The sequence below is a fragment of the Ailuropoda melanoleuca genome, chromosome X, assembly GCF_002007445.2.
Source record: "Ailuropoda melanoleuca isolate Jingjing chromosome X, ASM200744v2, whole genome shotgun sequence".
Classification (NCBI taxonomy): Eukaryota; Metazoa; Chordata; class Mammalia; order Carnivora; family Ursidae; genus Ailuropoda; species Ailuropoda melanoleuca.
In genome coordinates this window covers 32,831,726-32,854,379 of record NC_048238.1, presented here as the reverse complement: position 1 = coordinate 32,854,379, position 22,654 = coordinate 32,831,726, and the positions used below count along the sequence as shown (strand labels likewise).

Genomic DNA, 22,654 nt, shown 5'->3' with positions numbered 1-22,654 from the left:
ATAGTAGAGCGTTTCAGGAGTGGTACTACAGCGGCCACAGAGACAGGCTAGGAAAGGGCTTCCGGGGAGCACTGGGGAAATGTCAGCTGAGTCGTGAGAAGTAAAAGCTAACCATGCAAGCAGCAGAGGCAGGGCTTTCCCGGTTGATGGGAGTCATGAGAGTATTTCAGTGTGACTGCAACTTAGAGTACCTTTTCGTTCGGGATAGAGAGGCAAAGTGCCGTATGTGTTTGTGAAAGACGTTAAACAGCAAGAGTAAGGTGATCACACTTGGGCTTCTGTAACGGTCTGGCAGCAATATGGAGAGTGGGTTGGAGAGCAACAAGACCAGAGCCAGAGGTGCCAGTTAGAAGGCAGCTCGAGGAGAGCAGGCAGAGACAGAAGAGGGGACTAGGACAGTGTGGACAGAGAGTTGGGGACATGTGTTCTCGAGAGCTTTAGGGATAGAATTGGAGGGCTTAGTAAAGAGATGTAACCTGGGGGGAGGGAAAAGGCCAAGCTTTTCTTGCTTCTGTGTGAAGAACCGGGTGGAGAGGGTTCCGGTGGCCAAGGCTGAGAACAGAGGAGTAGGGGCGGGTTTAGGAGCCTGCTTGGGGCTTGTGGATCCAGATGTTCAGCGGACAGATACATGTCTGGGCCTGGAGCTCAGGGGAGATTGCTGGGTATCGCCAGCTTTTCTGGGTCGTTAAAACCGTGGAGTTGAGTGAGAGGCAGTTCTCACAGTATGAGAAGAGGAGAACTGAAGACAGTTTGAGGAAACCTCAGTAGGTAATGGGGAGGTTGAGAAAGGGAAGTCTGTGAAGGAGGTGGGGTAGGGACACTTTCTAGGCAAGAGAGGTGCCGCCCAAGCCAAGGAAGGCGTGGTGAAGGGCTGCAGAGAGGTCTGGAGAGGCCCGGCAGAAGGCTGGCCAGAGCCCACGTGGCCAGCAAAGGGTGCTGCAGGAAGCCCACCTTAGAGTCAGGGACTCTGGTGCCCTGGGATAAAAACACCTGAAACTTGCCCTTGCTATGACTATATACAAGGATATGTACACACAGGGTGTTGTTGAAGTGAACGTATCAACAAAAAGGAAGAGCCTACGGTGCTCTCAGTTTCAGCATGTAGGGGGGACAACTTTGAGGGCAGCTGTTCTGGTCTTCACATATTTGAGCAGAGCTGGGCACTGGCGCCCAGGAAGCCTGGATTCAAACCCCAGCCCTTCACGGATTAGCTGTGTGGACACCTGGAAAAGCTTTTCTTTTTTTTAACCTGAGTCTTATTTATTTGTTTTTGTAAAGGGAGGGGTCTTTGGATAGTTTAGTTAACACATGCAACACGTTAGGGGTACTCAGCAAATGTAACCTGTGTCCCTCTAATTATACCCTCTGACCACATCAAGTCAGGTGCGAAACTACCCTCCGGAATCTCCAAGTCACTGACATGTGCATGAGTCTAGCCTATGAACCTGATGTTTAACTACAACATAGCTACCCCCCCTCAAATTGGTAGATCTGTGGGAACGAAGTAAGTAACCATAATGATAATCCCCTTAAATATGGGGTAGAGTGAACGTGCACACCATATGTGGGTCCAGTACTGCCTCTCAACGTTTGAAGCATATTGAAAGGCTGATGGTATGGGACAACAAATTTGCCCGTGTCCTAATGTTTTTATCAAAATAGATTAAAAAATAACTCCCACATAAAGAGTAAAACTGCCTATCAGCAAGGAGTTCTGTTTCCTCAGCATCATAGCCACTTTTGTAGGCCTGCTTGTCAGAGTCAAACTGGAATGGATTTGGTGGCAAAAATACCAGATTAGGAATGAACTAAGGGACTGGTACATAGAAAGGAGAAGAAGATTAGAGGTTATAAGTGACATTAAGTTATAAGTTCGAGGTGACATTAGAAGGCAGTTATTTGGAGGTCAAACGGGGAGCCCTTAGTTGCAACCTGGCTTGCAGATTCACTTTGTTTGGTATACACAGTGATTTTTGCAACATTTGAATCCATTGCCAACATTGAAATACCGGGAAACTTTATACTGTAACAGTGGTTTCCAGGCTGGACTTGGCCCTGAAGCAGCACTGGCGTCCAGTGCAGCCAAGGCGCCCCTCCACTTCGCTGTCGTCCTAGGCTGCTCCTGACGGCCCTGCCTTCTTCCCATGCTTGCTCTAGCTGCTGGGCTCCTGGCAGAGAGTAAAGGGCGCTGTACAAGAGGGGAGAACAAATAAGCAAACACTTTAAATCAACTTTTTTCTAGTGATAAGATCTGGGACATTACAGCCAAAAGGTGTCCGAGCATCTTGTTTTTTGATGGTCCTCAATGTATACCAGGGAGTCTTAAAATCACTTATATTTGAATACAGATGCTCATTGTTTGCTTGCATTGTTTTCTCTGTAAATAATCTTTTTAATTTTGATACAAACCCTCCAAGGTAGGTATTGCTGTTGTCGTTTTCCCATTTTACAGAGAGACTAAAGTAATATTATGAGGCACCTTGCTCAGGCTGTGATTGATGGTGCAAAGCTTGGAAAGCAGTACTTCGGTCTCTGTACTGAATGTCCTTCCCACTCTCTCCTCCTGCCTCAGTGAGTTCTAGGATAGTATAAACATGAACTTCCCTGTTAACCCTTCTTATCCTAAAAAACCTTGAAATTGAGATTTTAAACGTTGAGGTATCTCAAATTGAGAATTGTAGCACAAAATTTTACACTTTATAGTCCCTTTTAAAAACTTGTTTAAAACTATTGAAATATAATACATCTAGAAAAGAGTGTATCTCGTGCGTGTATAGCTCAGTGGATTTTCCACAAAGTGAACACGCCCATGTAGTCAACACCCGGGTCAAGGTAGAGCACTCCCCAGGGGCTTCCCTTCAAACCCCCTTCCAGGCATTTCCCATCCACCCCCCACCGGGTGACCACGATGCCAATTTCTGAGAGCAACCTCTAGTTTTTCAGGTATGCAATGTAGTCGTATTCTCAAGCAAACGGAAACCTCAGGAATGTTTGGTCTCTTGATATTTCCCATAAGAAACGTGGCCCTGGGCCAGACCCAAGACTTCAGCTCCCTGTGCTATGCTTGACCGGTGAGACAACGGTCCCTTTTGTGAGAGCCAGGCTTATTCACTTCGTTACCGTGGTCCCAACTCAAGATGTGTTTCCGTTGACCATTCTAGACTACTTAACGTCTTATGTGGTTCTGGTGCCAAGAATGTATTTAAACTTTGCCCTTTCTCTTTGTAAAATGACAGTATTCTGCCAATCTCTCCTAAATTGTTTCGGTTTGAAGGTAAGTACTGTGATTTAAAGTAGTTGTCCAGATGTGACTAGATTAATTCTAAATGTGCTTATGTGCAAAGTTCTACAATTGATGTGATTTCTAGTGAAAATGTTTTCTAAGAGCTTTCTCAAATTTAGAAAATGATACCATTCCAGCAGTTATTCATTGTTACCGATTTTCGTAAAGTTTTAAGTAAATTTATAGGTCATTATAAAAAGAGATGGGTGTTTTGGTTATTCCTAAAATAAGATAAAATGTCGTGTTCCTTTTTATCATAGCATGATATTGTCCTATGGTTACATTAATATCTTAGTTAACTAGCACGATTGGAGTTGACCCAGGTGGTAAACTAGCAGAATTCTCTAAGAGAAGAGGATTTTGCTGGAACACAGCTCACTGACCGCTCCCTATGGGAGACAGACTGACAGAGTCTGAAATTCTCTGTCTTGGGAACACTGTTCTTTCCAGTTGGCCTTCGTTTATATACATTCATGAATACATCTATCTCTCAGCCATAAATCTTAAATCTAGTAATCTTGCTTCCCATTCCCCTCCAGAGTAGTCTCTGATCATTTTACCTTCTCATATATGCCTCTGGCTAGGTATAATATACAATATAAGTCACTTAGAGGGGAAATTATGCAGAAAAAAAGAAAGCTTTAGAAATTATTGGTAAATGGTAGCTACCTCGTAGTTAACCCTACCCAACCTAAACGTGCAGCTATCTACCCTGGTACCCTGATTTCCTCTCTTGCATTCCCTTTCTGCATGCACTGCCTCATGACCTTTGCTTAACCTAAGTCAAGCCCTCCCAGCGTAACTGCCGAAACTCTTAAATCTCCAGGCTTCACTTCTGGATTGCTTGTCCTTAGTGAAAATGCTATTAAGGCACACCCTTGGTGCTATTGGCCTGAGGATGCCACTTACGTCTGTTACTAAGGTGTGAAATATAAACGTATCCTCTCCCTAGCCTGAACTCTTTTTGCCAGAAGAAGGGTGAGTTAATTATGAGAGGTATTATTTTCAAACCACCCACTAAAGATTCTTTTGGGTGTCCAGCTCATCTTTAGCCAAACGGCAACTAGGAAGGTGACCATGAGAAGCTAGTTACTGTGTTGAAGGGATAGAAAGGGTGTATATCGTGTGAAGCAAATACGGCCGAGGTGAACTTTGCAAAAACATTCTTCAGGGGAGTAAAGGACACTAATTACTTACTTTCTCACCTATTTTAGGGGCCACTAGTGAAGAGCAAAAATGAAAAGCATAGGAAAAAAAGTCCAATAAGGAGCCTGATCTCTTAATGACAAAAAATAAGCAGTATTCCACCCAAAACATGAAACTGCAAAAAAAAAATATATATATATATCAGGATAGAATAAAGACTATAACTGGGGCACCTGGGTGGTGCAGTCCTTAAGCGTCTGCCTTCGGCTCAGGGTGTGATCACGGCGTTCTGGGATCAAGCCCCACATCAGGCTCCTCTGCTAGGAGCCTGCTTCTTCCTCTCCCACTCCCCCTGCTTGTGTTCCCCCTCTCGCTGGCTGTCTCTATCTCTGTCAAATAAATAAATAAAATCTTAAAAAAAGAAGAATAAAGACTATAACTAATATTTTCTGCCTATACTTAGTAGTACATGATTTACTCTATCAAATCCATAGACAGGCTGTCTTCTAATTTGGATTAGTTGGACAGGAGCCAGATAGACTTAGGTTCTGCCTCTGGTTTTCCCTCTGCTTTAAATAACCAAGAGCAAACCATTTAAACTGCCTGTGTCCCTTTATCTTCTTCCTGGAATGTAAGTAATTATACTTAGTTCTTTCTCGTGAATATCAGTGAATTGTACTTCTGAAGTGATTTTAAATCCCTATGTTTTGGAAAATGAACATAATATATAGATATGATTATGTTACAATGCTACAGTAGAAAGCTTTTTAACTTCTCTAAAGTTTAAAAGCATTCTTTTGAGACAGCTCAGAAAGCATATTTAATTTTTTTCCATTTTAACCTTGTAGTAGATGCTAATAGAATTTTGGGAATCCTAGTCATTGAAAATGTTGAAATAGATCAATGTGTGGAAAAGCCTTGGTAATGTAGTAACTTGATATGCACGATAGGTTATGCAGCATTTTATTTCTTTGCCTTCAGTATTTGAATTCATATTCTATGTGTTCTTTGAGATGGTATAAATTATTTATGACCGCAATATCAAATCTCTGTTTTTTTTACAAAAAGAAAATCTTATCTCTTCCCTGATTATCAATTTTGACACAGGATCATGGATTTTCAGAAGATGAAGAACTAGAGGACCTGGATGAGGAAATTGATGAATATCCGGAAGGCAAGAAGAACATACCAGTGGATGAAGCCAATGACAACTTAGTTGAAAAGGTATTGATTGACACCACCAAAAAGGTATGATGATATGTGCTTAAATCCTGAGATCCTGCCTAAGAGCGGTCATATGGGTTCCATGGTCCCTGCAGAGGGCAGACTCCACCTTCCTTTGGGAGCAGAAATACTCTGAATAACATGGCTCGTGTGCTGTAGGAAAAGCTGTGGCAGATTTATGAATCAGGCACACTTTGTTTCTAACATCCTATCCACACTTCTTGGTAGCATTCTGTTTCCCGCTTGAGTGGAAATGAACTGATACGGGCCAGTACAATATACTGTTGAGAAATTAACTGAGAAGTTCAGCACTGGGTCCTTGAAATGATGAAATTAGAAAGTTAGGAGCCCTATACTGGTGGCAGAAATGGGGTGAGTGTGTGCACATACATACATGTGTATATGTACATGTATGTGGACACGTGAAAGCTGTTCACAGCAGTGTTTGAGGCTGGGATCAGTTCTGTGCAGATGTGGTGAGGAAGAAAGGAATTAAAGGAGGAAAAGGAGGAGCTATTACTGAGGAAGAGGAAGTCATCCTAAAAGTGGAGCTAGGAATTCCAGAAACATCTCTTCCATTTGGCAGTTTTGTCTAAGAGAGTCACTGCTAGGAGACAGTTGGTGGGTTTGAAATCATTCATTTGCTAACGCTGCTCTGGGTTAATTTCACAGCTATGGAATTCAGAAACCCAAACTGAATGACACTATGTCAATTCATTTTCATTTTCAGTTTTCGTACCTCTTGCACAGAGCATTGAGTTAATCATACCTTCTTGTCGATAAATCACTTGCATCTTTGGTCTCCGCAAGGCTCCTCTTTATTTAAATTGATTCCCTTTTAGTTCTCCTTTTCCATAACACAGCCAACCACTGAAACATGCTTGTCCTTTTATTTGAATGTGTACTTGTAAACCCGTGTTGTTTCCTGTGCATATATTTTTAATTTACAAAATGGGGCTGTGCTAGCAAGATCATTTTCTTTCTTAATTTCTTTCTGAAGACTCTTTCCTCTCACTGAGAAGAAAAAAAAAAGTTTCTAGCAGTTAGTGTTTTCTTTCAGAAGGAGGGAAAAATTTATAAGGAATATTTATGAGTTCCAGTTTGGGTGGTCCCTGAAATTCTTTAATATAGAATTCCTGAAACTTCAGTTTGACAGTGTAAAATGTTGAGCCAATTCATATACCAACTAACGTTCCTGAATCTTCTTTGAGTCGAATTCTTAAATCATACAACTTTTTGGAATGAAAAAACTTGAAGCTAGAAGGGACATTAGCAGTCACTCAGCATCTGAGGCAAAAGCCCAGTACGAAGCAGTAGTCACGTGTTTATGTTGTTGGCTAGAGGCTGACTCCAGAGCCCTTGCCTAAAACCTAGATGACTTTTTCGGCCCATCACAATTATGTTTTTTATTATATTGTTTCTTTATCGTTTATAGGACAAGAAAACCAACCAAGAGAAACGGGCTATTTGTGAATACAATGAAAATCCAAAAGGTGTGAACACATTTGACTTCAAAAGGCCAGATACCTTCACATACACACATGCGTGCATGCATACGTCCGCACGCGTATGCTACACTTGAAGCATTAGAGCTTGCACACATGTATTCTGTTTCCTACTCTGTACTGTCACGTGAGCCTCACAACAAGCGATGAGATACGTGACACAGGCGTACTTGTTCTCATTAATCACTACCACGTGAGCTTCATATAAAATATTCGCATCGCTCACGGCCACTCACGTATCAGTGTTAAGTGGTTCAGGACAGCCTTTTCACTGCCTTTTTTTTTTCTTTTCAACCAGTGGTATTCAGTTGGGCTTTTGTCCCACATCTCAGTTTACATCTCTGGTGGGCATTGCAAGACCCCATTGCTAAAGACCAGGCTGGCCTGGAGCCGAGGCTGGACATCCCATTATTTCCCCCAGGGCTCAGACCTGTGTCTTTGATCTTATCGTGGACATTTAAGACAGGTCCTTTCCCAGGCCTAGCTGTTGGTGTCAGAGAACAGGTGCCACAGAATAGAGGGGACTGTGATTACCCTTGAGAGCTACATTTTCTACAGCCAAATCATCTGGGTTTTTTTGCTGTACAACCCTCATATTATGTTTCCATATCATCACATCAAAGTGTGCTTTTTGCTGTGTTCTCATTAAAAATAACCATTCATAGTAGTAGATATCTGATCTGAACTTAGGCAGGAGGAGGAATAGTTCCCTTCATACTTTTTTCCTTCTAACTTCAACAGACAGAGTAGTAAGTTTTAGAATATTTTAAGCAAAATGTTAATTATTTATTATCTGTAAGTATTCTTAACAACTAATTAAAAGTAAGATGTAAGTTGATAATATAAAATTATAAGAATGCATATGCTTCATGAGTATACTTTAAAGATTATTATTCAGTTATATAACATGTGGATCAGTTCGAAACATCAAAAAGTAACATGTCCATTTGAATACAAAGAATTTAATTATAACTAAGTTAATTCAAAAGGGTAATTTATATTTTACGGAAGTCTTTCCCAACAGTTACTGTTACCTTTGTAGCTGCGTTTGGGTACTGGTCATGCAAACATCTCCAACATTGGTCAGGTCATTCTGGGCTTTTTGCCTTAACTCAGCCTTCTAGGATGAGTATGACCCCATAAGTCAGGCTTGTTAGAGTTGCACTGAGGGCATCAGGACTTCTCTTTTTCTCATTACTTAGAAAAACATATTTCTAAATATATTCTGTTGTAGGAAGCATGCATAACTGTGCAAGGAGCAGTGCTTCAGAAGTCCTGGAAGATAGTGAATCAACACCAAGTAAAGACATCAAAAAATCAAAGAAGGTAAGTGAAATTTATTTTTCATTTTAGTGTTAAGACCAAAGTATTGAATTGCTACTTTTACTTTTCATATAGTGATGCACATAATTTACCTCCTTAATCTGAGCTTTTATGGTCCCAAAACATGTGAAGAATTTCAAGTGATGTTTCACATTTTAACATAACTATTTATTTACTAGACTTTAGATGGAGTCAGGTTGCCCTGCCAGAACTTAATAGCATGTTCCTTTCAATAATCCCATTCACACTGATTCAACTTATAGGAGAAGATACACAAAAGAACTTTCTGCTTAAATTATAAGAGTATAATCATCATAAGAGTCTAGAAGAAAGTAAGGCAAAACCAAGAAACAAGATGAATGCAAAAATAGGGATGTCCATGCTTAGGAAGAGAGACCACGTGCTATGTCAGCCTTTCCTGCTGAATACCTGTTTTGGAGTTGTTAATAGTCTGAGAGATACGTTTCTTCTTCTTGGAAGTTACTCTTTCTGTTTCCAGGAGAACTTTCTGTAATCATGACAGGACATTTCCAGGTAGAAGTGTTAGGAGGAAATGTGGAGGAAAAGATCAATGAAAGGCCTTGTTAATTCCTATTCAGCCTTCAGGTTTCGGCTTAAAGTAGTTATTTCTACCTAGAGGCCTTTTGTGACCAGCTGCACTTAGATAAATTATGTCCCATTACTATTCTGTCATGTAACACCCTTTTCTCATCCTTCTTTGTATTTATTGTAATTGGCGATTTCATAGCGAAGTGTACATTTATTTGCTTTATGACTCTCTCTCTCCACTGGCCTTCAGCTCTATGGGACAGAAACTATTTTCTGTTTTGCTTTCCAGTGGATCCTCAGCAGGTAGCACAGCCCCTGGTACATGGGACATGGTAAATGTTTAGTAAATATTTCTGGTTGATGATGAGCTATAAAACGTAAGGAGGTAAGAAAGAGGACAGGAGAGGGTAAAACCAGGACCAGCCTTTAGACTAGTAAACAGCCTGTCTTCAGCGACTCTGAAATTCCTTTTAGAATTACTTCAGAAATTTCAAGCTAAAATTTTGGCACAGGTCCCCCGTTGTTATCTTTCACTAAAAATGACTTCGTGAATATTGTTATCTTTATTAAAAAATGCCTTATGTTTAGAGATATCTGTGACCTGACTCGAAGGGTGCTCTCAGAATTACTCTCCTTAGAATTATAACGTGTATCATTAAGTGTTAGGAACAGCTTCTCTGTCTAGTAGAAAAGAACATTTAACAGATACTCTACTCTGCTTCATAGCGATCCTATGAAGACTGTTTTCCAATTATAAGAGCTTAGGGAAAGACTCTGGAAAAGAAAGTCATATGTGAGGGAGGGAGATGAAAAGTAAAGGAGTCAGGAGACAGAAGAACCTAAGAGGGAAAAATGAAGGGAAGCAGAAGAAGAAACAATTCAAAACATACCTCAGACCGAAAGAAAACGTGTCTTCTAGAACACATGATCGAGTTTTGGGACTTTTTCAGGCTGTCCAGTTTTTAGCATAGTGTTACCCATCAGTGAGAGGACTTGGATACACAGGACTAGGAGAGAGGGCTGAGCCAGGGGAGAAATGCCATGTGGGAAGCAGAGTGGCATGCTCCAGTAAGAGCAGGCCAGGCAGGGGGCCCAAGCACTGGCCCAGTGGACAGGACAAAGGTGAGGTCAGGCCAGGCTACAGCAGGCTGCAGGTGCCAGGCTGAAGAATGTGGTCTTAAACTTGGATTCTGCTCAAATTCTCAATTAAATCTAATGGAAAAATGTACTTCAGTAAATGTACATGTTGTGTTATTCTACATATTTTAAAAAGGAAATAGATGATTTAGGTGAGATTTTCGTTTAGTCAATCCCACACAACCTTTTTTAATCTCGACTGTTTCTAAACTATTCATACCATCCAAGCCAAACAAATCAAACTGTTTTTAAGGCTTGGAAAGTAAATGATGCATTAACTCATATCAAAAGAAACGTGTTTGAGATTTTTCATTCTCATCCCCCCACCCCCTGGGTATTTAGACAGACACCACAAAGATAATCCCCCCCAAAAAAGGAAAAGAAAGAATTGTACTCTTGGCATCTGCAAAACAGAATTCACCACTGAATTTTGTTTTGGTGATTTTAAATGTTTCAGATAGACGGATTAGGACCTATGCTTTTAACTGGCGGCGGAGATCTTTTTGGTAGGTGATTGTTATATCTAGAAATTACCAAATACTACTTTTTCAAACAGTAGCCACTGCCGATTATTTGGATCCACAGTTAGCCACTGGGAAGAATGTGGTATTGGCTTCATTTTTACCTAAGGTAGCGAATGAAAAAAAGTAATAAACTTTTTAGCTATTAAAAATAATTTCTGTACATTATAGAGTTAGTTTATTCATGTATTTATTTAGCATATACTAATCAGTTATCTCTTAATGTGCCAGGCACAAGGCCAGAGACTGCAGATACAGAGGTTAAAGATCCAGTGCCTTCCCTCAGAAACTAGCTGCAACATGGCAGACTCCCTGGGTAGTTCCCCTTGCCAGTTCACAGTCAATAGATTTTTTATTCACTGTCACTACCATCAATAAAAGACGCTGAGATGAGCATGTCTCCACCAAAAAAGTATGCTTGTGAATTCTTGCCTTTCCTAGTTACTACCTTTTCTCTGATGGTATGCTTTGTTCCCCCTGCAAGCTACAAATGAGCACACTCGCTTCAAGTACACAGTTAGCTAGACCCTCTTGTGAGGACAATTTGAGGTAGATGATACCTATGGTCTTCTGTCATTCGCTGTGTTTTTCCCAAGCTTAAAACCTGAGACAGTCTCTCTCAGGTCACCCAATAATGACTCCCCTGCTTTTTAAAAAGAGCTTTATTGAGGTATAATTGACATATAATAAATAACACATATTGAAAGTCTATAGTTTGATTACTTGTGACATATGCTTACACCTATGAAACCATAATCACCCGAGAGTAAACAGTGCCATTATTGGCAGAGGTTTCTTTGTGCCTGTTTGTGATCCCTGTCGTTTCCTCCTGCCCCCCGCTATCCTCAGCAAACCACTGGTCGTCTTCCTATCATCATATGTTATTTTGTAAGTTCTAGATTTTTATATAAGTGAAATCCTACACTATCTACTCTTTTTGTTTGGCTTCCTTGGTTCAGCATAATTGTTTTGAAATCCATCCATGCGTGTATCAATAGTTCATTCCTTTATATTGCTGAGTAGTATTCTCAGTTAATTTTTTATATGGTGAGGGTATGAATTGAAGTTCTTTTTTTTTTTATATAGACATCGATTGTTCTGGCACCATGTGTTGAAAAAAGACTACCTTTTCTCTATTGAATTGTCTTCACAGAAATCAGTTAACTTTTCCATGTGTGGGCACATTTCTGGAGTCTGTATTCTGTTCCTACAATCTGTTTAATCTTGTGCCAGTCCCATACTGTCTTGATTACTGCACCTTCATAAGTCTTGAAATCAGGAAGTGTTACTCCTTCAACTTTGTTATTTTTCAAACTTGTTTAGGCTATTCTAGGCCCTTTGCATTTCCATATGAATTTTTAGCATCAGTTTGTCAATTACTGGGAAAAAATGCCTGCTGGGATGTTGATTAGGATTGCTTGGAACCTACAGATGAATTTGGGAAGAATTAACATCTTAACAATATTAAGTCTCCTAACTCATGAAGATTTTTCTCCATTTATGGATGGCTTATATTTTTCTTAGCAATGTTTATAGTTTTTAGTGTACAGGTCTTGCATGGATTTTGTCAGGTTTATTTTATGTCTTCTGTTTTTTATTCCCTGATTAACTGGTTAGAAGTTTATCAGTTTTATTGATCTTTTCAAAGAACTAGTTTTTGGTTTCATCAATTTTTCTGTATTGTTTTATATTTTGTGTGCACTCAAATCTTTATTATTTCCTTTCTTCTACTTTCTTTGGGTTAATTTGCTCTTCTTTTTCTAGTTTCTTAACATGGAAGTTGAGATCACTGATTTGAGACTTTTCTTATTTTTTAATACAGACTTTTTGTGCTATAAATTTTTTCTGAAGTACTTGATATGTTGTGTTTTCATTTTTATTCAGTTCAAAATATTTTCTGATTTCTTCTTTGACTCATGGGTTATTTAATTTCAACATACTTGGGTATTTTCCATTGCAGTTTCTGATATTAATTTCTAATTTAATTACATTGTGATTGGAGAACATACTTAGTATGACCTGAGTCCTTTTAAATTTATTGAGACCTGTTTTATGGCCCAGAATCAGGTCTATCTTGGTTAGTGTTCCATGTGCACTTGAGAAGGTTGAGAAGCATGCTGTTGTTGGGTAGAGTGTCATATCAATGTTAATTGCATCAAGTTGGTTGATAGCGTTAAGTATTTCCTATCCTTCCTGATTTTCTGTCTACTTGTAATATCTATTATTGAGAGAGGGTATTAAAATCCCTAAATACAGTTGTGGATTTTTCTGTTTCTCCTTGTACTTCTATTAGTTTTTGCCTTATGTATTTTAAAGCTCTAGGTTCTGTAATGCTTAGGATTGTTATAGTCTCTTAATTGACCCCTTTATCATGAAATGACTTCTTTATCCCTGATAATATTTGCTCTGAAATCCGCTTGGTCTGATATTACATAGCCACTCTAGCTTTCTTTTGATTAGAGTTAGCATGTTATATCGTTTTCCATCCTTTTACTTTTAACTCATTTGTGATTTTATATTTGAAGTGCATTTGATTTAGGCAGCATGTAGATGGGTTTTGCTTTTTTATCTAACCCGAAAATCCCTGCCTTTTAATTGGAGCATTTAGCCCATTTATATTTAACCTGATCATTAATGCAGTTACATTTAAGTCTATCATCTTACTATTTGTATTCTTCCCTTCCCTATCTCTAAAAAAATGCTAAAGTTTACCTGTTATTAATAGAGCTGTACTAGCTTTCCTTTGGTTAGCACTTTGATACATCTTTCTTCAGTCTTTTACTTGTGTTTTAGATGAGTCTCTTGTAAAGGACCTATAAGCTGGATTTTGTCTTTAAATTTTTTAACATACATACCTAAAATCTAAAGCTAGTTAATGTTCCTGTCTTCCCCAAATAATACCAAGATCTTAGAAGAGTTTTTCTCTCCTATCACCGCTTCCTTCCCATTTTAAATGTTATTGTATCCGGTATTTTAGTTTTTTAGCCTCACCAGTCAAATGTTACTATTCTTTGTTATACCATTTTCTTCCTCACTATTCTGTTTTACATCTCAGATATCCTTCTTGGGATTCTTTTTCTTCTCCCTGAAGAAATCCTTTGGAAGTTCCTGTCATAGATTTCTTTTTGTAGTTAACTTTTTTAGTTTCTGTTCACTTGCAAATGAATGATCATATGGCTGGTTGGCAGTTATTTTCTTTTGATATCTGCTCCCATTGTTCCTATTAAGAAATTTGCTTTAGTATAATTGCTGATAAATTCGTATATCATTTCTCCCTGCCTGGTTTTTTACATTGTTTATCTTTGATGTACTTCAGTTCACTATGAGATGCCTGGGTGGGAATTTTTTTGCTTTAACTTTCTTCTAATTCATTATGACTCTTGAATCTGAGAATTCAAGTCATTCATCATTTTAAGAAAATTCTCATCCATTATATCTTTGAATATTTCCTTTTTCCTCTTTGGAATTCTCATACAAAACTTTTCATTCTTTTGTCCATGTCTTTTAATGTTACTTTCCCATTGTCCATGTCTAAGTAATATTTCGGGGGAATTTCAGAGCTTTCATATCTCAGAGCTCTTTGAGTCCATAGTTTCCTTATAGCTGAGACTAATCTTTTCAACCTACCCATTGCGTTTTTATTTCAGTGATTATATTTTTCACATTTTGAAATGAAATTCTATCTTGATTCTTTTTCAGATCAATCATTTTTAAAAGCTAGTATCTTGTTTTGTGCTCATGTTTTTTATTCTAGTCCTTTAAATAATTTAAGCATACTTATTTTATATTGTATATTTAGTTATTCCAATGTCAGACATCCTTAGGAATCTAAATCTGTTTGTTGCTTTGGTTAACTTGCTAGTGCTATCTTATTTCCTTATGTGTTTTGAAATTCGGATTGTGAGTTCATGTTCAACTGGGACTTTTTGTGGAACCCCTTTAAGACTTACATTAAGGCAAATCCATCCATAGAGAATTTGTATTAGCCTCTGTTAGCTCCCCTGGGTCTTACCATTCCAGTACCGCTTTCAGTTAACTTCTCAGGGCTTTCCCACCTATACCAGTAAAGTAAATGGGAACCCCAGCCTCTCATTAGGAAAACATGGTTCTCCTTCACTCAAAGCCTAAACCAGGAGAGCCATGTTATTCTGTCATCTCCCAATGTTTGTAGGTGGATTTACATTAAGGGCATAGTTCTTGGAGGGTCCCTACTTTGTGGAGGGGTCTCAGTTCCAAGTGTCCACATTTTGTGAGATCAAATATACGTTAACAGAATGAGTCTAAGTTGTGAGATCAATAAATTCCATTTCATTGCTCCCTCACCTCTGAGGTTTCCTGCTCCCTCTTCATATTTTGGCCCACAGGGATTTCCCTTCATTTTGTTTTGTGAACTTACTTACACATTATGAAATTATGTTTTTTGCACTTATTCAGCATTTCTTGGTATTTTGTAGTAGCAGAATTTTTCAAGATATGGATTCCTCCACAGTAGCAGAAACGAAACAGGAGTTCCCCCATTTTAGTCCACAGACCCTTTTTGTAGACTCTGACTTTTTGGGTCACCACTTTTCACTTTAGTTCCTCCGTTCTTTAAGACTAAAGGCCAGCTATTATTCACATCATTTTGGTTTCCAAAGAAGCCAAGTCCTCACCTGTTTTTTGTTTTTGGCATCTTGTCAAAACCAATGTATGTGTTATCACTCTTCAGGAATCTTATTTTCTCTGGCCACATCCTCAAAGGGCTTAAATCCCATGGGACTTTTCCATCGTCGTCTTCCTCAATTTCTCCTGTATGTGCCTTATTGGGCACTCCCTTCTTGATACATTTTCCTCCCTCAATCCTGAGGTACCTCTCTTTCCTGATCTTGTTTCTACAAAGCTCTGTCCCCAGTGCTGGCTCCTCTTCCTCTGCCTGCATCTCACACTTGGCTCTTCCTCAGTCTCTTTTCTTCTGTTCTCCTTTCTGCCTGCCTGCAGTCCCTGGATTGTGGTGTCGACTTTCCTCTCTCTAGCTGTTATCTGCCTATGCATAGCCTTGGCCCGCCCTGGGCAGCAGATCCATATATCCACCTGCCCACTCAGACCCCTGGGGCTCCCAAAGGCATCATTTGGCGGCGCTAACATTTTGCCAGAAGTTCTGATCTGTAGGAATGGGAGGTATGTCCTCCTCCAGAACGTCCTGGTTTTCCTCTTTTTTTCTCTTAACGACACAACAAACTGAAATACTCAATTTGCTCTTTAAAGAAAAATGATAATGTATCACCAAGGCACTGACAGTGTTGAAAGTTAAACCCTGAAAGGTCTTGTTTCAGGGAGGAATCATGATTGTCATTGGTAAAAGAAGAGGCTGAAGGACACTGAGAATGTACATCTGTACACATGGTGCCCCGTAAAGATGTGATGGAATAATGTTAAGACTAGTTGAAAATTACACCCCCTAAATACTATTAAGTGACTATTCACTTACTGAAATGAATTCTTTGTGTGTGTGGGTTTTTTTCTAGATTTTCCTCTTTAAAAGGATGTCATTGACGAGTCAGAAAAGTATGCAGAGTAATAATGAGCCACTCCCAGAGATAAAACCAATAGGAGATCAAATAGCTTTTAAAAGCAGTAAGAAAGATGCCAACCAGAACCACATGGGGCAAAATCATCAGGATACTTCACCCCCAAATATGGAGAGAAGGTCAAAATCTTGTATAATACTATAAATATATATTTATGTTTCCATGGTCACCAAGCACATTGTAATTTATACTTGAAAAACATTATGACTTCTGAGGGAAAGTTTCTGATAACAAACTTTTAAAGATATAAGTTAATAATAAGTTTTATTTGGTTTGACTGTTACGACCAGTTTTGGTATTTATGCTAATATTTTTGACAAACAATTTCAAAATATGTGTATCTCAAACTCTCCTTCAAGTGTTGTGGCCTTAACTGTTCAGTGTTGCAATAAAAGATATATTTTTATATGTGAAGTTTAAATTAAAACATTTCATAGTTTATACTAAACAACTTCTTTATAACTTCATAAGGCAATATTTACAATCTCATGACACTGTAACAGTTTTTAATGTATTTGCAATTTTAAAAAACTGAGTCAAAATTGTTTTTAATGAACATTTTAATAAACTATATCTGGTCGTTTCCACTGTTTAAATGTATGAGTCTGAATAAAATGTAGAGGGACTTGGAGTTCTCTATCAGTTGACAGAATGGGGGCCAGAAAAATCTGTTTATGTTTAAAATATTGTGAGACACAAACTTCATTAACCTCCGAGTAGGGAAAATATCAGGGCCACTGTGTAAACAGTACGTCTTCGTGGAGAAGCTGTCGAAATTTCTTTGCCTCCCACACTTTTCTTTAGGGAGTCGACATGGCATGGAAACATGTCAGATTCTGTGGTCTGATCTGGAGTGTTTCACCTGCCACCGTTCGCCACCGTAGCACAGCCAAACGCAGCCGGGCTTGCTCGCTCCAGCTGCCTGTAGCACTGGAGCAAGGTTGGCTCCATCACACAGTGCTCTGCCACAGGGAATAAGGAGGGTAAAGCTGTTATGTCTCCTCGGGCAGAAACATTGCTGCCCCGTGCTCACAGGTACTGATCATTCAGTGGAGCAAACCACCTTCATTTTCACCATTATAGCTCCTAACACATGTATTCTTCAATCACAGTGACCATCGCCCCATTTGAGGACAGGAAAAGAAACTCCATTCTTGTGTTTCACGCGAAGGGGTGTTAGTCTAGAGGAGATGTGATCTTGAAATCTTACAAAATAGTTTCCTGTGTAAATATTACCTTTAGGGGGATTTTAATTTTGCTGTTGCCGCTGTAGTAGTACAGTATTACAAAATACCTCGCCGAAATGTGAGCTATAGGAGCCAAGTGGAAATACAGCTCACAGGTAGTACTGAGACAGGCCAGTTGTGGTAGGCAGAATTCTAAGATGGCCCCCATGGTTCCCGTCGGTGGGTGTGCCTGCCCTGAATACTCCTTTCCCCTTGAGTATCAGCAGGAGCAGTGAGGATGATGAAATACCACTCTTTTGCTTAGGTTCCATTACATGGGAAAGGTGAGACAGTTTGCAGATGTAATTAAAATTCCAAATCAGTTAACTTCTAAGCAAAAGGGAAATAATCCTAGATGGGTCTGACCTAATCAGGTGAGCCCTTTCAAAGAGGCTGTAGAGGTCAGACATGGAAGAAGTCAGAGCAATTCAAAGTAGTTGAGATGCTCTCCTGTTGGCTTTGAAGAAGCAAACTGCCCTGTTACAGAGAGGGCCATGCCCAGGGAATGGTGGGAAGCCTCTCGGATGTGCGGGCCTCGGTCCTCCAGCTGCAAGGCACTGAATTCTGCAAATAACGAGTGAGGCTGGAAGAGGAACCCAATCCTCAGATTAAACCATAGCTCTGGCTGACACCTTGACTGCAGCCTTGTGAGGCCCCAAGCAGAGGACACAGGCTCAGCACTGCCCACGCTTCTGACCCATGAAAATTACGAGATAATATATGTAGTTTTAATCCACTAAGTTTATGATAATTTGTTACGTAGCGATAGAAACTAATAGCACTCTTATTCTGACGAAAGGCCTTTCTGTATGGTGGCTTCCTCCATCAGACGCAGCAAAAGAGTTAATGGAGGCTGCTAGCAAGACAGGGATCACAGTCTTAGGTAGCATAATAGTGGAAGTGGTATTTTGTCCCCTTCGACACATTCTGTTAGAAGCGAGTCACAGGGTCTGCTCATACTCAGGATGACAGCGTGGAGACCAGGAGGTAAGGGTCACGGGGCCATCTTAGAGCCTACCCACCATACCAGTCGTCGGGCTGATTACTGAAAAGCATGGGACAGGTTACAGACCAGAGAAAGGGTGCAGTCAGAGCACTTGGAAGAGGTGGACATGAGACAGGCATAACAAACGGACGGGGTCCCCCTGCTTTCTCAGAGGCCTCAAGGCAGATCAGACTTAAATAAGGTGGTTGGCAGAGAATACCAACACCAAGAGTCAGTTTTACTAGTATGAGTAAATACTTCAAAGCTGTCTGCCCATGCGCTGTAAATGCTTGTGTTATATTTGTTTCCTAAGCACAGTTTCATACCTGGCTTTTACTTTGAAGAAATACTAACCGAGCACTTCCTATGTGGTAGATATCATGCCAGAAACTAAGAACAGAGTCACAGTTACAGGGGGGTACAAGGAAGCAAATGGGGAATGACTGCATTCTCAACTGGAGCTCTTAGGGCAACTGAAAAACCTGAGTTTCCTAACTGGATGGAAAGGAGATTAGTGGACACTAAACTTAAACAAACAAAAAACAAACTCTTAAAAAGAAGCCAGGAAAGATCATTGATAGAATGGAATAGAATGATCAATTTATACTAGTTTCAAAAATAAAAGGATTTCTATTTACTGATAACCTTAGCTTTAATAGAAAGTGGAATGATTTATCTTAATCCCCAGACTATTCATCTTCATTATCTTTTCTGTGAATTCCCCTCTCCTTTATATAATAAATTTGCTTTGGCCATTTTTACTGACCTTTTTGGGACCTGAAAATGGAATCTGTTGACTTGAACATTAGGGGGTCATTGACATTGTTCAGATTACTATGGACCAACTGTTAAATGGATATTAATTTAGAAAATGTCAATAATGGTAGAATTTTTAAGGCATCACAAAACAGCATGCAAATCCATGTCAAAACATTAGAGGGAAAAGGAAGAATTGGTAGGCACTACGGCCCTCCTATTTATGAAGAAACTATCCAGTTCTGGAAAGGTGCTTGTATTGTTTCCTAGGGCTTCTGTAGCAAAATACCGTTAACTGGGTAGCTTAAAACCATAGAAATGTACTGTCTCAGAGTTCTGGAGGCCAGACGTCTGAAATTAAGGTGTTTGCAGGGCATGCTTCCTCTGGAGGCACAGGGAAGTACCAGACCGCTCTCCTAACTTCGGGTTGCCTCAGACATTCTTTGTCTTGTAGATACATCACTCCAATCCTTTGTCCTCAGGCCTTCTCCTTCGGGGTCTTCACATTGTCTTTGTTCTGTGCATGTCTATCTCTGTTTCCAAATTTCCCCTTTTTATAAGGACAGTAGTTTAGGACTTACCCTAATGACCTCATTTTAATTTGACTACTTCCTTAAAGACTGTATTGCCAGATAATATCACATTCTGAGGTCCCGGGGCTTAGGACATTAATGTCTTTTCCAGGAGACAGTACAACCCATAGCAGGAAGTTTGAGAGCTACCGATCCCACAAAAAATCAATTGTTTATAGTCTCTCCTCTCGTATTCTTACTATGACTTTCCTAAAATGGAAACACTCTTGCTAAATCCTAGATCTTTAATGATAAAGTATTTTCAGTAGAGACATTTTGTAGTGTTGAAACTTCTCTCTAAAATACCACTAATTACATCAAAGCAGGAATTGTAGCGGGGGGTTATCTTTCCTAGGATCCCAGACCCAGGGGGCACGTGTTCAGCATCAAATGATTATCAGATAAATAATAACATGTGCAGTCATAGAGTTTGGATAAGGATTTGTTTCTTAGAAATTTGTATATACATACTGTAAGCTTGAACTCAGTTTTTTAACATATTTACCATATGGTGTATTGCAGTATAATTCTACCCATAGGCCATTATAAATCCGTAGAGGGAAAAGAAAGTCTTTCCATGAGCAGAAGAGAATCTCTTCCAGCAGAGGTGGCGAGCACCATCCGAAGCATCCAAAAGGGGAAAATTAGGCCAACTAAGTTTTAAAATCATCAGGGTTGGCAACAAGAATGAGGCCCAAGTTACCATCACAGACTTCTACTCTCAGGGACCTAAGCGGCAGTGGAATCAGAGATGAAATTCAGAATAATTATTTGGGGAGAGAGCCAGACTGATTTCTTTATCATGCTCCTGAGTTTCAGTTAAGCATTTTTCTGCCTGCTTTGATTTTGCGAGACTACTGAAACTGAAAACATTTCCATACTCAGAATTTCCTTTTGCCAGCAGGGCACATGGTTTAAAGATTTTTCATCTGATAGTAGTTCTTTAAGAATCTTAGAGTATCTTTTTTAGACAGAACTTTAAAATGTGGTTTACTTTTTTACCTTATAAGAATAAGTCAAGAAGTCAAAAAAGGAGACAAACGAGAAGGTTGGAAAGTCTTCATCTCAGGAGTGAAAGGGGATATTTTATTGAATTGAACAAACAATGCATTTAAACTGGGGGGTCGTGAAACTAAAGTATTTTCAAAGGCTAACTAGGTATGCATGTGGGAGCTGCTGCCACTCGGTTCCAGCTGGTAACTGCTGTTTCTCAAGACTGGGCCCAGCATTGCCAGATCCTCAGCATTTTATTTTATTTTATTTTATTTTATTTTATTTTATTTTATTTTATTTTATTTATTTATTTTATTTTATTTCATTTCATTTTATTTCATTTTATTTTATTTTATTTAAGATTTTATTCATTCATTTGGCAGAGAGAGACAGAGAGGGAACACAAGCCGGGGCAGAGGGAGAGGGAGAAGCAGACTCCCTGCAGAGCAAGGAGCCCGACGTGAGGCTCAATTCCAGGACCCTCGGGATCATGACCCGAGCCAAAGGCAGACACTTAACGACTGAGGCACCCAGGTGCCCCCACATCCTCAGCATTTTAAAAAGAAGGTGGAAATCTGGGTTTTTATATGGATAACTCATTTGTGTGCATGTATGTACATGCATGTGTGTATATAAGTTAGGGAGAGCCAAGCTATAGCTGCAGGCCAAATTTGGCCCCCAAGAAGCAATTTGCAACCTCTGTTCTAAATAGAGTATAGTATTTTGGCAAGAGAAATTTGTTCACAAGGAAAACATGTTAAAAGAATTAATTAGGCGCTGGATTTATCTGAACTGTAATCTTCCCTAGTTATCAGATTTTAAACAGCAAATGAGAGCTAAAAAATTAATTAGAAGAGTGATCTGATCATTCTACTAAGGTCCTTTTTTTGTTGCATACCTGTGTACATTAGGCCTTCTCGAGTGTGGGCAGTTGGTGGTGTGACAGAGTATAACTGTGTTGAATACAATGAAGTGAGATTTTTTTGCTGGAAGAAGCTATGTTAAAGTTAAGAGACAACAGACTGACAGGCTTTTGATCAACAGTCCCTCCAACAATTGTGACAGATGGTACTTTGGCATACTGTCTCTACACAATCCTAATTACTGAAAATGTCAGGAAATGTTATCCTAACCCTAAAATTACTTATTGAAACTACAGCAGGACAGCTTCACCTGTCCAGGCCAGGCTGCACTCCCAGGTAGTTCCCCTTGCTTCTGCGTTCATGTGGCATGTGTAATACATGTATATTATGATAGGTAAGGTGTCTTAAGTAAGGTTAACAGTAGACTAGAGAGCTGTACCTAACTTGAAGAAATATATAAATGGGGGCACCCAGCTGGCTCAGTCGGAAGAACATGTGACTCTTGATCTCAGGCTTGTGAGTTCGAGCCCCACATCGGGTGTAGAGATTACTTTTAAAGAAAAAGAGATGTATAAATGACAGATACCTTTTTATTTTTACTTAAGAAAAGTCTTACCTGGCTCAGTCACTGGTAAACATCTGTCCCAAGGTGAAAATTTTTTTTTATATTCTAGAAAACCTGTCAAACTTCCTCACAATCAATCTTTATGAGTAATTTGTTTAGAATTGTCAAAATAGGACACTACTTTTTAAATTTTTCCAGAACTTTCCCTGTGGGCATGAAGGTTATTGTAACAGAAAAGTTTTCTATAAAAAGTCTTTGTCAGTTGTTTAAAAATCATTAAAATTCTGTCCATAGGAATGTTTGATGTTGGATGCTTAGATGTTTATTTCCCAACTTGGTATCAGATTTACATTAACTCCTTAATTATTATAATTATTTGATTTACTGCATATAGTAATTAAGAGTTATAAAAATTATATAAAAATGTAAACCAATTTGG

The 22,654-nt window shown here is 39.3% G+C and overlaps 1 protein-coding gene across 10 annotated transcripts in view; it reads left to right on the top strand.

The window, feature by feature from the left end:
• The window catches only part of LOC100471251 (sushi repeat-containing protein SRPX), a 199,410-nt gene that overhangs the window by 35,672 nt on the left and 141,084 nt on the right, over positions 1 to 22,654 (top strand). For 4 of the 10 annotated variants that reach the window (XM_034648737.1, XM_034648736.1, XM_034648734.1 and 1 more), the window contains 3 exons: positions 5,537 to 5,677; positions 7,089 to 7,146; positions 8,393 to 8,484. In XM_034648737.1, the coding sequence (XP_034504628.1) occupies positions 5,537 to 5,677; positions 7,089 to 7,146; positions 8,393 to 8,484 (291 nt within the window). Of the gene's footprint in view, positions 1 to 5,536; positions 5,678 to 7,088; positions 7,147 to 8,392; positions 8,485 to 16,192; positions 20,984 to 22,654 lie in introns of those variants that run through there. The other 6 variants (XM_034648735.1, XM_034648739.1, XM_034648740.1 and 3 more) reach the window with 5 other exon arrangements.